This window comes from Macadamia integrifolia, chromosome 3 (genome assembly GCF_013358625.1).
Source record: "Macadamia integrifolia cultivar HAES 741 chromosome 3, SCU_Mint_v3, whole genome shotgun sequence".
Lineage (NCBI taxonomy): Eukaryota > Viridiplantae > Streptophyta > Magnoliopsida > Proteales > Proteaceae > Macadamia > Macadamia integrifolia.
The window spans coordinates 12,939,741-12,955,969 of NC_056559.1; the positions used below are offsets into that span (position 1 = coordinate 12,939,741).

The 16,229-nt window shown below is 37.4% G+C and overlaps 1 protein-coding gene across 2 annotated transcripts in view; it reads left to right on the forward strand.

The window, feature by feature from the left end:
* Window positions 1-6,936, forward strand: part of LOC122074005 (heparan-alpha-glucosaminide N-acetyltransferase-like) — a 44,329-nt gene extending 37,393 nt beyond the window's left edge. For both annotated transcript variants that reach the window (XM_042638769.1, XM_042638768.1), the window contains one exon: window positions 6,742-6,936. In XM_042638769.1, coding sequence (XP_042494703.1) covers window positions 6,742-6,777 — 36 coding nt within the window. In that variant the 3' untranslated portion in view covers window positions 6,778-6,936. The remainder of the gene's footprint in view (window positions 1-6,741) is intronic.
* Window positions 6,937-16,229: the final 9,293 nt, after the last annotated feature.

The window sequence follows — 16,229 nt, forward strand, 5'->3', positions numbered from 1 at the left end:
ATTTATGTTTAATCATTTAGAATGTGCAAAGGTGTTCCATGAAATGTCGCTACGGTAGTTACAATGAGGATACAAATTTCAAATGCAGGTCAACTTATACAACGACAATGTCTAATTATGGCATCAGATTTATCTCATGATAAAATGGAAGAGTTCTCCTAGGTTGCTGTCTTCATGAGAAAAGTTTATGCTAGTTTATGTACTAGGGGTACTTTGGAAACCAGTTTATTTACTTGTTGTCTTATGTTGTCTTATGTTGTATTTTTCCTTTTATACCTTTCGCCCCTAGGGGCATGTATGTAGTTCATCCTTTTATGTTAGTGACTCAATATAGGCGGGAAGAACTCTCTCTTTTTCTCTCTCTTATATACAATTTGCACACAACTCTTTTCTCCTCTTCCTCTTATCTTATTCTTCTTCCTCTCATCTCTTCTCTTCTCTTATCTCTTACTTTATTAAAACCAAAGAGGAGAGTTGAATAAGCACTTTTCTCTCATTCTTTGTGCCTCTCTTGGAACCCTACAAAAGTAAAAGGGTCGAATAGAGGCTAGACCATGTAAGAAGATTTAACTAGAAGACTTGTGGAATTCTATCATCAAGTTGATGAACAATGGAAGGAGATTTGAGGGCTATAAAGACTGATTGATGCTCAAACCAACAAGGGAAGTGATTTTCTGGGTTACTGCCAGCCTTGGAGTCCAATCCCTCTTTTCTCTCATCCGGTATGCGTTGGAGTTGAGGCTGAGCTTGCTAGAATCGCCCAAGGGTCCTCTTTTAATCACACATAGTCTTGGTGGTGGAATGTGCGGAGAACAACTCCTTTCATTGGCGGTCAAGTACTGCCAGCTTGTTTTTTTGAGCTCGTTTTTTGTATGAAATGATTTTTTCTGTGTTAATTGGTTGCATTTAAATTTATGAGTTATATCATGTGAGACTTGTTTGTTGAGTTGGGATGAAGCTACATAGCGAAAGGTGTGTTTGATTGCATTTCTTCAAGCTTCAATGGTTGGTTGCTTGCTGGAATTTTTATTTTTTAGTACTGGGAAGAATATCTTTGGGGACCATGTATTCCCCATTTGGTTTGGATACCCAACCATTTGCATTAGGTTTATTCTTACATAATGTTTGAGGTCAGTGGTGGACCTATGAAAGCTTCAGCTTGTTGGTTAACCATCTCTGGAAAATGCTAACTATGATGTTCTTTGATTGACGTAAGCTTCCTTGGTTGGGAAGGAATTTCTTTTTTGGGTAGAGTGTCTACTTCCCATTTGGCTTGGGTATCATCCCTACTTTTTATCTGTGTTCCTATAGTATGTCAGAGGTTGCAGGAAGAGGGTAAGGACCACTCCGGGGGGATGACAAAGATAGATTTAGATGTGATCACTACTATAGGAAATCTGGGCACACTAAAGAGATATGTTGGGTACTTTATGGCTGTCGCCCTAGTATACATGGTGGTAGGAGAGGGGAGCTAGAGAACACATTATGATGAGTGAGGTTGAATCTTTGGGATATCCATCTGGTCTGTAGATGGACTTCAGTTCTCTCATTGAGGAGGATATTGCAGCATTTCGCAGGGTTATATCATATCTAAGTAACTCTACTTCTATACCTATAGATCCAGATTCTTTAGCTTCCATCTTACAGGCCTCTACATCTGCTCCTTCCATTGCCTCTGCTTGGGTCATTGACTATGTCCATTGACTATATGACCGGTATATCTTTGTGTTATGAAACCTACTTTATGTATTTAGGTAAGGAAAAGGTTAGGGTCGTTAATGGTTCTCTTTTTTCTATTTCTAGTGAGGGCAATGTTCGTGTTACTTCTTTTATTTCCCTTGAATTTGTTCTTTATGTTCTTAAGTGTGACATTAACCTCTTATCTGTGAGCCACCTAACCAATTCCTTGAATTGTTTTGTCACATTTTTCCATCTCATTGTGTTTTTTAGGATTTTGTGTCAAAGAGAATTATTAGCAGTAGATGTGAGGAAAATGAGCTCTACCTTCTTGATTCAGGAATATCCCCTTTACCTAATGCTTAGTCTTACGCGTGTGAGCATAGTGACAACAATATTGTTGACTCTGCGATGTTGTGGCGTTAATGTTTGGGCCAACCTTCTTTTGGTGTTATGAAAAAACAATTGCCACACTTTTTTTTCCTATTCATTCTTCCCATGTTTTCAGTATGAACCTTGTTCGTTTCCTAACACTGTCGTTCTTCTTATCCTTACTATGGCAATAGATCTGCAGTCCCCTTTTATACTGTGCATATTAATGTTTAGGGACTTTCTTCCACTACTACTTTATTTGGCTATCTTTATTTGCATAATTTTTTTCATGATTATTCTCAGACCACATGGATTTTTTTGGTGAAACATAAAAGTGAGGTCTATAATGCGTTAAAAAACTTCTATCAAATGTTCTACGCTCAATTTGATACCACAATTAAAATCATTCATTCTGATGAAGGGGGGAGTACATATATGGACTCCAACACTTTTTTACGATGATGACATTATCCATCAGCTTGCTTGTGTTGACATATCCCTACTGAATGGGGTGGCTGAGAGAAAAAATCACCATTTATTGGAAATTGTTAGGAGTCTGTTATTTGGCATGCATGTCCTAGTGACCTTTTTTTAGATGTCCTTTTTACTATTGCCTTTCTTAATCAACCGTATTATGCCCACCAAGCTTCTTGGTTCCAAATCTCCTTTGGATATTTTTTCCCCTCAAGCTTCTGCTTTCTCTCTACGCCCCCCAAGGTGTTTAGGTTTGTTTGCTATTTTCATGTTAATAAATCTGCTAGAACTAAATTTGACCCTAAAGCACACATTTGTTTTTCTTGGGTACATAGTCTCTACCAAAGGCTATAAGTGCTACCATCATTCTTCTGAAAGGTGACTTCTCTCCAAAGATGTTACCTTTTTTGAATCTATACCTTTCTTTACTCCTCATCAACACCCTCTTCAGGGGGAGAATATTGGGAGTGAAGTCTATTCATCTTGTCCCTTTTCTTTCTCCTTTGCCTATTCCTCCTTTCATGTTTGATATTGGTAAACACAAAGAAGTGGATGGTGTTAATATTGGTGACCATTATAGTATTGGTTTTGGTAATGAGAAGGAGCTCCTTATGTATAGTGGAAGGGAAAGAAGACCTGCCAAGTGTCATCTTTTGGCTCCACATCCTAAGATCCACCTTCCTTAATTAGGTAATATTTCTCTTCCTTCTGAGTTAGATCTTTCCGTTGCTATTCGAAAGGGCAAGAAAGTTTAGACAAATCCTATCACCCAATTTGTTTCTTATGATGCCCTCTCTCTTATAAGTGTTTCTTTTACTGTTGCTCTTTCTTGTATATCCATTCCCAAAACTGTTACTGAGGCTATGTCTAACCCAAAGTGGAAGCGAGTTATGTTTGAAGAAATGATGGCACTTGAAAAGAACTATACTTGAAAATTGATTGATCTTCCCAGGGGAAGAGTTCTAGTTGGATACAAATGGGTCTACACAATAAAGTGCCAATCAGATGGTGTTGTTGATAGATACAAGGCCAGGTTAGTGGCTAAAGGGTACAATCAGATATATGGGATTGATAATCAGGAGGCCTTTGCTCTTGTAGCTAAGAACAATTCGATAAGAATCCTCTTATCATTGGTGGCTAATATAGATTGGACAGTGTATTAGATGAATGTGAAGAATGCTTTCCTTTATAGTGATTTAGAAGAGGAAATGTATATGCAAACTCCACCAGGTTTCAAGTTTCCTTTAGTTGAAGGGAAGGTGTGCCTTCTTAAAAAGGCTTTATATGGCCTCAAATAGTCTCTAAAGGCTTGATTTGAGAGGCTTAGATAGGCTATTTGAAGAATGGGTATTCCTAAAGTCAAGATGACCACACTTTATTTACCCGGCGAGGTAATGATATTATCACAACACTTATTATCTATGTAGATATTTTTGTTACTGGAAATGACAAGGTTGAGATAATGAGATGAAACTCCTACTTGGTCCAATAGTTTGAGATTAAAGATCATGGACCCTTGAAGTATTTCTTAGGGATTGAATTGTCAAGATCTAAAAAGGGGATAAATATGTGGCAAAGGAATTTTGTTTTGGACTTACTAAGAGAGGAATGTTGGGTTGCAAATCGGAAAATTCTCCTATTGATCAAAATCACAAGCTTATAGAAGACTGTGGTCCATCCCTTATTGATGTAGAGAAATACTAGAACCTAGTGGGGAAGCTTTTCTACTTGTCCTCGACTTGCCTAAACATCACCTTGATGATTGCATTATTTATCAAGACACTGAATGTCATAGATTTATACGAAATGTTGGAGCAATCGAAGTTAAAGAAGCCTTAAGAAATATGAAAGTAGGTTAGACATCAGGCCCATAGGAGGTCCCAATAGAAGTATGGAAAAGCCTAGGACTATACAAGGTATTTTAGTCAACCAAGTTGCTTAACAAGATTATGAGCACAAGGAAGGTACCAGGTGAACGGAGGAAAAGCATTGTAGTCCGATCTACAAAAATAAAAATGATATCCAGAGTTGTAATAACTATAGAGGCATAAAATTAATGAGTCATATTATGGAAGAAGTTTATGGAAGTTCACCTAAGAAGAGAATTACTATCTCGGGGAACCAATTTGGTTTTATGCTAGGTAGATCCTTGATGGAAGCTACTTAGGAGGCTGATGAAAAGGTCTAGAGTTTGCAAAAAGGATCTCCATATGGTCTTTATTGACTAAAAAACCTATGATAGAGTCCCTAGAGAGTTAATTTAGTATGTACTAGAGAAGAGAAGGGTGTCGAGTAAATTTGTGGATATAATTAAAGACATGTATGAGGACGTGTGACTAGTGTGAGGGCATGAATTCACAATTACAATTGGGTTACATCAAGGATCAACTTTAAGCCCCTTATTTGTTTGCGCTTATCATGGCTGAGTTAACTAAGAACATTCAGGATGAGGTTCTATGGTGTATGCTTTTTACTGACTATATAGTGTTTTGGTGGGTGAGATTATAGCGGGTTTTAACGCTAAGTTGGAGTTATGGAGATCAACCTTGAAATCAAGAGGTTTTAAGAAAAGTAGAACAAAGACGGAGTATATGGTATATAATTTCAGTCACACTACAATGAATAATGATTTGGTGAAACTGAGAGAGAGAGAGAGAGAGAGAGAGAGCGCAAAATGATTACTTTAGATATCTGGGGTCAACCATAAACAAGGAAGGTGATTTAGGAGATGATGTTTCTCGGAGAATTAAAATAGGTTGAATGAAATGGAGAGGTGCATCCGGAGTATTGTGTGACCGAAAGGGAAAATTCTATAGGACAATCGTAAGACCAGATATGATGCTGTGGCAGAATGTTGGGCAGTCAAGAAGCGTAATATATATTAGCTTAGTGTAGCAGATATGATGTTGAGGTGGATATGCAGCAAAACTACAAGGGATAAAGTAAGGAATCACCATATTATAGTTGATTTGGGGTTGCTTTGATTCATGACAAGCTCCGAGAATGTCATTTGAGGTGGTATGACCATGTTTAATGGAAGCCTTTGGATGCTCCAGTAAAGAGGAGTGATTAGATCCAGATGGAAGGAGCTAAAAGATCTGGGGGAAGGCCTAAAATGACAATAGGGGAAGTAGTGAGGAAAGACATGCAGAGTTTAGGTCTTAACTGTAGTATGATCTCAGATAGAGTTGTTTGGAGGACGAGGATCCATGTATCAGACCCCATTTAGGTAGGATATTTCTGACGTATTGCTGTGTTCCTTTCTTTTTACCTTTTCTTCCTCGGATCCATGTAGCTGACCCCATTTAGTTGGGAAAAGGCTGAGTTGTTGGTGTTGTTGAATTGACTAACATCCTAAATTGAACTAACAAATGAACCATGCAGTGTCCTGGATATTGCCATCAGATGATGAAACAAGAAAACTAATCAAAGAAAATCTAGACCAATGATGAGAAAACAAAATGGAAAATTTTTATCTTAATGAAAAGTGGAACATGCTTGGAACTAGTTAATTTATGAGTTTCTAAGACATGTCCAAATCACTTAGTCTTCATTCCATGTGTGAAGCTATGCAGACAGAGAGATACCTGAAGTAAAATCCTCTGCTTGAAATATAGTGTTTATTCAGGAATTCACATAAAAGTGGATGTGTACATAGGTGTGTGAAAGGGGTATCTTACTAAGTCACCCTTTTTGTTTGACTAGAAGCATGACAGTAGCATTTATGTGAAAGAAGAAAAGTGAGTAGCTTCAATGTCAGAGAATAAAAAAAAAAATGGACTGTGTGAACTGTGAAGGAGAATAGATAAAGTACAACGAGATAGAATGAACCGTTGAGGAGAATAAATAAAGATAAAAATTTCCAGTTATACTTTCTTGAAAGATGCTTCAGAGAGTTCTGGAAAAGGATTTACTGAGAAGGTTTTGATTTTAGCAAAAACTTCTTGTATTTATTTAATATGGAATGCTACTGTTTTCATTTTTTTTTTTCTCTATCTAAATGTTATATACACCTGATAATTGTACTGTTATTTCTAATAATCACATAACTGGTTTCATTATTGCTGAAATTCAATAACAATGTTATTCTGATTTAAATTCTTGCCATATCCTTTCCTATGCCATCTTGTCATAATTTGCTTATGTAATCATGTGATCCTCGTTGTAACTTGTAAAGAGTTAAGCCATTGTGTAACTTCTGTCTTCTCTTTTTGACAGATTAACTGGATTGTGACACGTGTTGTGAAAAGGTAATTGTATAATATTCAAAAATTGTCCTCATGCAAGGTTTTAAGGTGTTCTCTTCTCTCTGGAAATCCCACGAAAAGAAATTGTGCTGTTTTTTTTTTTTTGGTGAAGAAATAGTGCTGTGTTAGAGAGCTTCATTTGTAGAACTTGAAAGCCCATTGTTGTCCTCCTCTAACCATATTCACACTTAAGGAGAATTTTTAGGAGTTGGTCCCTTTCTCGCCTCCCCGCTACCTTTCTCCCCCTTTATATATATATATATATATATATATATATTTATTTTTTTTTTTTTTTTTCTTTTTTCCTATGGGGGTTCTTGAACTTTGCAGTCTAGTATATAATATATGAGCGTATCTGTTTTAGCCCTTGACATTTTGACACACTAACCTAAGGCAAAGAACCACTTGAGTAGGTTAAGATGTAGAAATATATGTTATTTGGTTTTGCCCAACTCTTTTCTCAACAAATACAGTCCAAGGTGAAGTTTCAATGTATAGCATATAAGCTTACTGCTCTGTAATTGCTTACTGCTTTATACCACATGATGGACTAATTCCAGCCATGGAGCTAAACAATGAGAAGCATGAATACAATGCCAAATCCACCCTACTTCTACACCTAGGGTACGGTGATGAATGGAATGTTAGCAAATAAATAGAAACTATATTATTAACTTATATAAATTAAATGCTAGGTTAATTGAAGGAAATTTTAGGTCCCAACATTGCATACCTATCAAATCCTCACTTCAAAGTTGCAGGTTATGGGAGAGGATTCTCTTGAGCAAGCAGGGTTTTATTGTTTCTTGAATAATTATTTTTCTTTAAAAAAATTAATAAAATATTGCAAATGAGGAGGCTTAGGTTTTATTATTATTATTATTATTATTAGTATATTATGTACCTTTGTTGTGTGAGTGATGTCCTCTATCACATGAACCTAGTCTTGGTTATTCATGACCGCCATGAGGCATGTGAGTGAATTGGATAATGAAACATCCATCCATTCTGTTAACACTTTAATGTACCCTTTTGTAAAGTAATTTTCTAATAGGCTTGCTACCTATGAAAGTAAGTTGGTTAATTAAAATAATAGCATCGTTTTCTAGCATATATATACATTAATAAAAATGTTGAATAAAAGCATTTGCAGATTACCTAAGAAATCATTAGTGGCAACTGTTCTATAATAAGCTATACAATTTTTCTTAGTACAAAAGGAGCTACTAAAGAATTTCTATTGGCCTAAGATTGAACCAGGTGAGTGATTTTCTGTTTATGAATGGTATAAGTAGTGGTTGGATCCCCATTTCCAGTCATTGTATTACTGGTGCACTGGGTATTTTGGGAAAAATACTATCTATAGGGGTTTGTGAACCCTAGGATGGTGGGTGATCTGTCTTCTACGAGTGAAAGGAAAACTTTCTCTTAAACTTTATATTAAACTAAACCAAAGTCACATACCAATTTTCTCTATCACCAACTTAACTAGATTGTGCGCAAGATAGACCAAGTCCCTACCAACATAGAACTAGAATAAGCCAAATTGTTTTAATCTCCTTAACAAACAGCATCATAAAGAGCCAAAAAGGAACTGCTCTCTCTAGCAACTTCACTGCTTCCAATCAATCTGATGCGATTAAAGCCATCATGATTCGTACTCTGTTCATTAGAAGGGCAGCAGCTTGCAGCCCTTGGACTTCCAGCTTTCTCCAAGTCACTTTGGAACCAACCCAAGTCTGCAGGACTGTGGAACTTGTAGTCGAAAGAATTGTACACCAGGCAGGCAGCTTTACATGTGATAGCATGAAAGGAAGCATAAGTGATAATTACATGAGAAGGTATCTGAGATGATGCACATGCAACATGTATGATGTATCCTCCGACTGTGATATGGGATAGATGTGTTATGCGTGTTTGTGTCATAGGCACCGTTTGACAACATTTCGTTTCTGTAATTTTTGCGTTTTTTTGTTCCTAGAAACGGAGAGACAACCTAAAAACGTTTGATAAAGTTGTTTTATTTCACTCATTTTCAGAAACATAAATCAAAATTTACGCCTGTTTATAATTCTAGAAATTATTTTGACGACGTCATTTCTAGAAACGAATTTGAGAGGAAAAAAAAAGCTATTGTGCCCGATAAATATTTCAACTATTTAAATCTAAAAAGAGGTAACCGAACCCTCTCTCCGTTTTGGGCATTCGATGATACTATTAGGGTTTTTAGTGACATTATGTTTATAAAAAAATGTTTCAAGAAACAAGTTTATCAAATATAAAAAAAATTCGTTTTTGTTTTTGGAAACGTGAAAAGCCATTTTTGCTGTTTCTAGACACAGAAACAACAAAAACGTTATCAAACTGTCTGGGATAGGAAACGACCTCAGATTTGACTCAAGCTCAGTAGTCCATTGGTTAAACAAGAAGCAACAACAAACTCAGTTTTATCCAACCTTAAAAAGGGGTTGACTACAAGGATTCAAACAATGTTTGCAAATTACAATGTTCAACATCTTAATCGGACAGGATCAGATAATGCTCCAACTAGGGTTGAATGCGCTGTAACTGTAATTTCCAGAGTCTCATCCTTGTAAGTTCCAACTAATGTGGCTTTCTCACCCAGACTTTAAGCAGTCTGTGAACGATTGGTGGGTGCTCCCTTGCTATGGTTCTCCTCTTCAAGTGCTGTGTTGGAAGCTGAAATTTCTTAGGGGTCAACTCAGGAAGTGGAACAAAGAAGTATTTGAAATATTCACAAAACGTAAGGAATGCAGCAGAGGATGAGGTCAGCCCGGGCAGAAGCAGACCATGATCTTACTCTGGATGACGAATCTAGAAATCATCTAATAGAGGTGAAAAACCACCTTCAACATACCCTTTTACGGGAAGAAATTGGAGGCAGAAAGTGTAGTGGCTTCAAGAAGGCGATCGAAATACCAAGTTCTTCCACGCCATGGTAAACTTAGAAGGGAAAAAAGCTAGGGTGGAGAAAATCAAATCAAATCAATTGATGGAGAGTGGATCGCTGGTTTGGATGGTGTATAGGAGGAAGTTGTGCATTTTTTCTCGTCTATGTTTTCTAAGCAAGTTCTTCACTGCGACTCCAGTTTGCTAAATTGCATTCCTGAGTTGGTCTCAGAGGTGGATAATGCGAACCTTTTGCGTGCGCCAGTGATAGAGGAGGTTGAGAAGGCAGTTTACTCTCTTTCTAAGGATAGCACTCATAGCCCAGATGGTTTCTCTAGCTATTTTTTAACTGCTTGTTGGGATATGGTGGGTCAAAATGTGTGGGCTGCGGTTAATGATTTTTTAATTGGGGGTATCCTGCGATGGGATTACACTTCCTTTCATCTCATTCCAAAAAAACGAGAACCCTGAGACGACAATGTCTGATTTTCGTCCTATCAACATCTGCAATTTTTGTTACAAAATTATTACGAAGATAATCTCCTCTAGGTTAGCATCTCTTCTCCCATCTTTGATTTCGGACGAGTAGGGGACTTTTGTTAAAAGGAGGGGCATTCATGACAATGTTACTCTGGCCCAAGAGGTGGTGCAGGACCTCAACAGGAAAGTTCGGGAGAGTAATGTGGTGCTGAAGTTCAATATGGCCAAGGGTTATGATCGATTGGAGTGGGAGGTCTTGGTTAAATTCAGGTTCTCTACGACTTGGGTTGGTTTAATTAAAAAAATAGTTGAAAACTGCTAGTTCTCAATGGTCATAGATGATGGTTCTAAGCGTTACTTCAAAACAATGAGGGGTCTTCGTCAAGGGGACCCATTATCTCCCAGCTTGTTTATTTTGGTGGAAGAGGTTTTAAGTAAGGGGCTAACCACTCTTTTTTCAGAAGGTCGTATTTCTGATTTATCAACTGCCTAGGAGATGTCCAAGTATCTCTCACACCCTTTTTGCTGATGATGCAATTATATTCTCTAGAGGGATGAAAGTTTCATTGAAAAATATTATGCAGTTCATTAGTAGATATGAGTTCAGCTGGTCAATAGGCAGAAGAGCTGATTTATTATGAGTGATAGAGCTTTTGTGAATCGGGGTTTGTTAGAAAAGCTTTGCCAATTACCTGCTTGGGGGCGCCCCTGTATACGGGTAGGCTTGAGATTTGTTTTTTTTTTTTTTATTTGGCCAAAGTGAGGAAAAAGGTGGCCGGATGGAAAGGAAGGCTGCTCTCTACGGATGGGAGAATGACTCTCTTAAAACATGTCCTTGCGTCTATTCCCATACACATTCTTTCGGCTAGACATGCCTAAAGCAGTCATAGTGAAATTCAACAGGATTTGTGCAGACTTCCTATGGGTACAGTGGTGTATATTTAATCATATAGTGGTGACAACGGTGTGATTGTGGGGGCCGAATTCCCTCTCATACCTTTGGTGGTAGCAACTTATTTCCTTCAATGCAGGTTAAAGTGTGATAGAATGGGATGTTTTAGAGGAGTGTGTTTTATTAAAAGGATAATTTTGAAAACTAGAAGTATTTGTTTCAACTGTTGTACTTTGTTTGGTTGTTGTTATTGTGTTGTGCTCTTGTTATCATGCTTGATTTTGTGAATGTTATCAATCGTTTGATTAGTACCTATTAGGGCTGCACGTTTACCTGTATCCGGGCTTGGGTAATGACATAGTTGCTACTAGTTAGATAATATACATGTGATAAAGGCAAATTGCCAAGAAGAGACATTTGTTGAGGAAGGGTTTCAATCTATTGCCCAATAATTTGGAAATGAATTTGTATGCCACATTACATATATAAGCTAATGGGTCTATAGGCCTTGGGAGTAACTGGATTATCCATTTTTAAAACAAGGGCTACTAGGGTCTGATTGAGTCTATTCCGGAAATAATCTCAATCACAGAGAAATTCTGAATCAATGAAACCACACCATTTCCCACAAGAGGCCCCAATCTTTGGGGAAAAAAAAAACATGCTGGGAGCTTTCAGACTACCAACACTGAAAACCTTATTGAAAAGAGTAAACATTTCAATTTCTTGGCTTTAGTTTGAAGTGCTTATTATCAACTTTCATTATCTTGACTGTGTGCTCTGTTGTCATTGACCTCAAGAGTATTGTTTGATTGGAACATCTGCCAGTTGGTGTTCTCTGATTAATTATAGAACTGGAGAACCTCCCTTTCTCTCTGGAATTACAACCTACAAGAAGAAAAAAGAAAATTTCACATATTCAGTGGCGTATTTTGTTGAAGATATAGAAGCCTATCAGTTTCTTTGTGCAATATTTAGCAATCAGCATCTTTTAATCAAAAAGTCGTTTGAGTTGAAGCATAGTGATGACGACCAACCCCACCCAATCAAAAAGAGGAACAATGCAGTCACAAATGAAAAATCTTCCTAACTGCCTAATTATTAATAATCCAATGTAATGGTTGAAGGAACTTATTACCCATTTCAACTTCATTATCCCTTTCCAAAGGCACTATGTAAGGATATCTGAATTTTAACACCATTTGGTCAGTTAAATAGATGGACAGATTAGATCTGAGTCCACACTAATTAAAATTTTCATGAAAAATCATGGTCTTCGGCAGAAGAAAAAGTAGCTTAGCAGTGGGAGTATGTGTTGGTTGGACTTTGACAGCACAGTGATATTCAAACTATAATCTTCTTGTAGTCTTTTTAGCAAAAATCAAGGAACCCACCACCCTCTTTACCACCCTTTTTAATGTTCTGATTTGATAAATATAATGGAGGAAGAATTAAGGAGATGGACTGATGAACATCAAGGCATGCAATGTGTAACTCAAAATAAAACTCGCCGGAAATTCCACTCTCCCAATATATAAGTTTTTGGGTACGATGAGCACGTGGCCCTAGAGTTAGTGCCTCGATCAATGAAAGCATGCGAGGGCATGATTAAGGAGCATAGTGGTTATTTAGCACCATTTTGTCTGGGGCACAGTAATGTACTTTTGGACACGAAAAATGTGTGTCCATACATGTATTGGGAAAAGAAGACTAAAATGCAGCATTGCTTTACTCCCACACAAAGTGGAGGGGGCAAAATGACCACCACGCCCCTGATGAAAGATAGAAATCTCGCCCTATTGATGCTTCTTCTTGTGCTTCCATTGGCCTTGTACTGGTGTAAGAGCCACACTGCCTTTAAGGAATCCTCTCCCACATATATATTAGCTAGGGAAAAAAAGTTACTTGATTGCATGGCTCCTGTGCTAGACTCAGGAATGCGCAAAATTACATCTTGCCTTCATGAATTAAAAAATCTCATCTATGTTGATGTCTCTAGGCTCTTGCATTGAGTATCAAGCTGGTGCCAAAAAAATTTTAGAAGTATCAAAAGAAAAACTTTGTTTTGCAAAAAGGTAGCGCGATACATGAGTGGAACAATAATAAGAAAACAAAAAATGGAAAACTGAACAATAGAGGGGAAGACACAGGGAAAACCTTTCCCAACGTTTAAGTTCACGATATTGAACCCAGTATCAACCTCTAAAAATATCCTTAAGTATCGGGCCATAGTGGCAAATGGTTTTACTTTTCTTGTTGTTTCAAAAAATTATTTTTCATAAATATATGGTGTGTCCTGATTCTGATAGAAACATAGACTTTGCCCACTTTACCCTTGCTTTGGATCTCCCAAGTGTTTTCCTTAATTTTATTGTATCATCTTAGTTGCTTTTTATGCTTGTTTCTTCCCTGAATTTTATTGTATTATCTTACTTGCTTTTTATGCTTGTTTTTTCCCTCTTCAATTTTAATTGTCACCCCCTCCCCCCCAGCAAAGTTTGATCTATTTTCTATGGTTTGGGAATCTATCTTGGGCTTGTACCATTATATTGATATAGGATCAACCAAGAATCAACTCTGCCAAGTGCCAAAGCCTATATGAATCCACCAATCCGATTCCAATTCCAGTTTCAATTTTAATTCCAATTCCAATTTCAATTCTGATTCTGATTCTGATTCTGATTCCTACTACCATGCCTTCCCCTTTACCTTTACCTTTACCTTTCCCTTTCCGTCCCCCTCGGTGAAGACCCATTAAAGAAAGCATCAATAGCTGCAATGATGGAAACGGACAAAATAGAGGATGGAAGATGAGAGAGGGACGAGAAGATGGTGATGATAATGATGCCAATAGTAAGTCCCATATGTGGATCTGTCTATCTAAGCACGCAACCGACCCTCCCTTCTTGCTTCTCCAGTGCAAGAGTAAAAAAGAAACGAAAAAAAAAACAAAGGGAACAACCGTACAACACAGACAAAAGACAAGGAAAAGGATTTAATAAAGTAGAAATTTTAATTAGTAACATAATTAACCCACCAAAGCAAATTTCCTGCTTAATATTTGAAAACTTCAAAATAATACCATAAACCCTCTTCCCCTCGTAGAACTATTATTACAATAACCTTTCTTTTTTCCTTTTTTTTTTTTTTTAATACGATTATAACAAGAACCACAAACACAGCATTTTTTTTTTTTTGGGTAAAACATATAGGATACCTATTTTTCTTTCAAGAAACCCATCTCATCTCTTGTTCTTGTAATCTTCTAGAGTAGGAGAAGCATATATAGTCAAAGGGATGTGCATCACATACACTTATCAAAACGGAGCTGTTGAGGTTCTATAAAGCGTGTGCTTTTTTGGAAGTTGAGTTGTTGGTCTTCCTAAGAGTGATGACTGCTGCTATTAACACAAACATACAGCAATAAAAAAAGGCAGACAAAACACAGCAGAAACAAGTCAGCAGCTCTAGGGAGTGCATCTTCATATTGGGTGCAACATAAATGGATTGAAAAGGCCAAAAAACCCCACCACTTTTAACCTCAAATATGGAAAAAACTCCAATGGATGATGGTATAATATATATTATTTGATAGGTGATGAGTGTGGGTCCTTTTCTTTCCTTATATAATATAATATAATATTACCTGTTGATGTTGTCTTTGATGTTCCTGCTCGTCTCAGCCCTTCAATCTCTTTCTTCAAATGGTTAATTTCAAGGGTACTACTCATCGAGGTTGAGATTGAGGAAGGGTAGTCGTTGCTGATGGGTCGTCGACCAAGGAAGTCCTGAAAGGTCATTCACCCAAAACTGGTTGCGGAGGAAGTGGTGGTGGAAGTGGAGGTGGTGGAGTAGGAGGAAGAGTGGTCAGTGAGGGTAGACAGGTAAATGTCTTTACACAGACTTCTTCCTTGGTTTTCCTTGATGAAAAAGACGATGATCTGCTTCTTTAGTTATCGGTAATGAAGTGTTGTTCACCAACAGGCTTCAATTCACCATCATCAGTTGACGACCACATTAAAGTAAAGGTGAGAGAGAGAGAGAGAGAGAGAGAGGCGCAGGGGTGACGACGAAGAGAATTTTATAGTTTACAAATAAAGAAAGAAATTAGAAAAGGGCTTCATCAAAAAAAGAAAAATTATGAAAGGTATTATTTTTTGGGTGAGTGGTAGCAACGCTTAAGTGTGGCCAACTTTCGAACACCACATTTAACATGAACTGTTGATCTCCTTATAGTTAATCTAAACCTTCAATTGATCTTATGCCTTGATTAGTGGTTGTTATAGACACAGTCAATTTCTTTTTCTCCTTCATTTATAAGTGTTTAGCGAGAAACCCTAGCTACACCAGTTCCATGATTCCAGCCCTAGGAGTTGGACGCCCCCTACATGTTAAGATTAGGTTTACATGACATGGAAGAAGGACCACTGAAACAGCGAAAAACCTAGGATTCAATTTGTTTTGCCCCCTTTTCTTCTTCTCCTTTCTTTATCTCTTCAAATCCTAAACCATTCTCCTTCCTCTCTCATTCGAACAAAGAAGATAGATTGAAGCCCCCTTTCTTCTTCCCCGCCTTGCAAACATCAGAGGTTGGAGTTTCTAGTTGTAAAATTAATGGGATTGAGCTTCCAACAACATCGACTAGTTAATCCTACCTAAGGGAATGCCCTGTCTTTCACTTATTTACAGCTTTAGTTGAAGCTCATCTTCCTGACTCACATTCAAAAAACATGTAGACGAAGGGCATTCCTAAAAGGTAAAAAACCCTTGGAAAACACAGAACAAAGCAATCGATACTGCTGATACTCTAGAACTCTAAAGAGCTTCTTCAAGCTCTCCTTTTTTATGGTGGATGATGGCTTTAGAGAGACTTGAAATTGTAATACACTGCAATTTCTGTTTTCCCTTTTTTTTTTCTTTTGTTCTTGTAGTTGCAGAAACTATCGTTCTAATCTCTCTCTCTCTCTCTCTCTCTTGTTGACTGAAACAATCAGTAACCAGTTCAAAGCAAAGATCAATGGTTCAAATTAACTAGGATGTTTATCTATTGGCAATGCTTAAGCACTGCTACCTTTGAGCCTTATTTTTTTGCTTGAGGTTGCCCTTTTATTACCTTATTAGTCCCGGAGGAATCATAGGTCATAAGAGTAATAGTAGGCCTATTTGGGCATCATGGG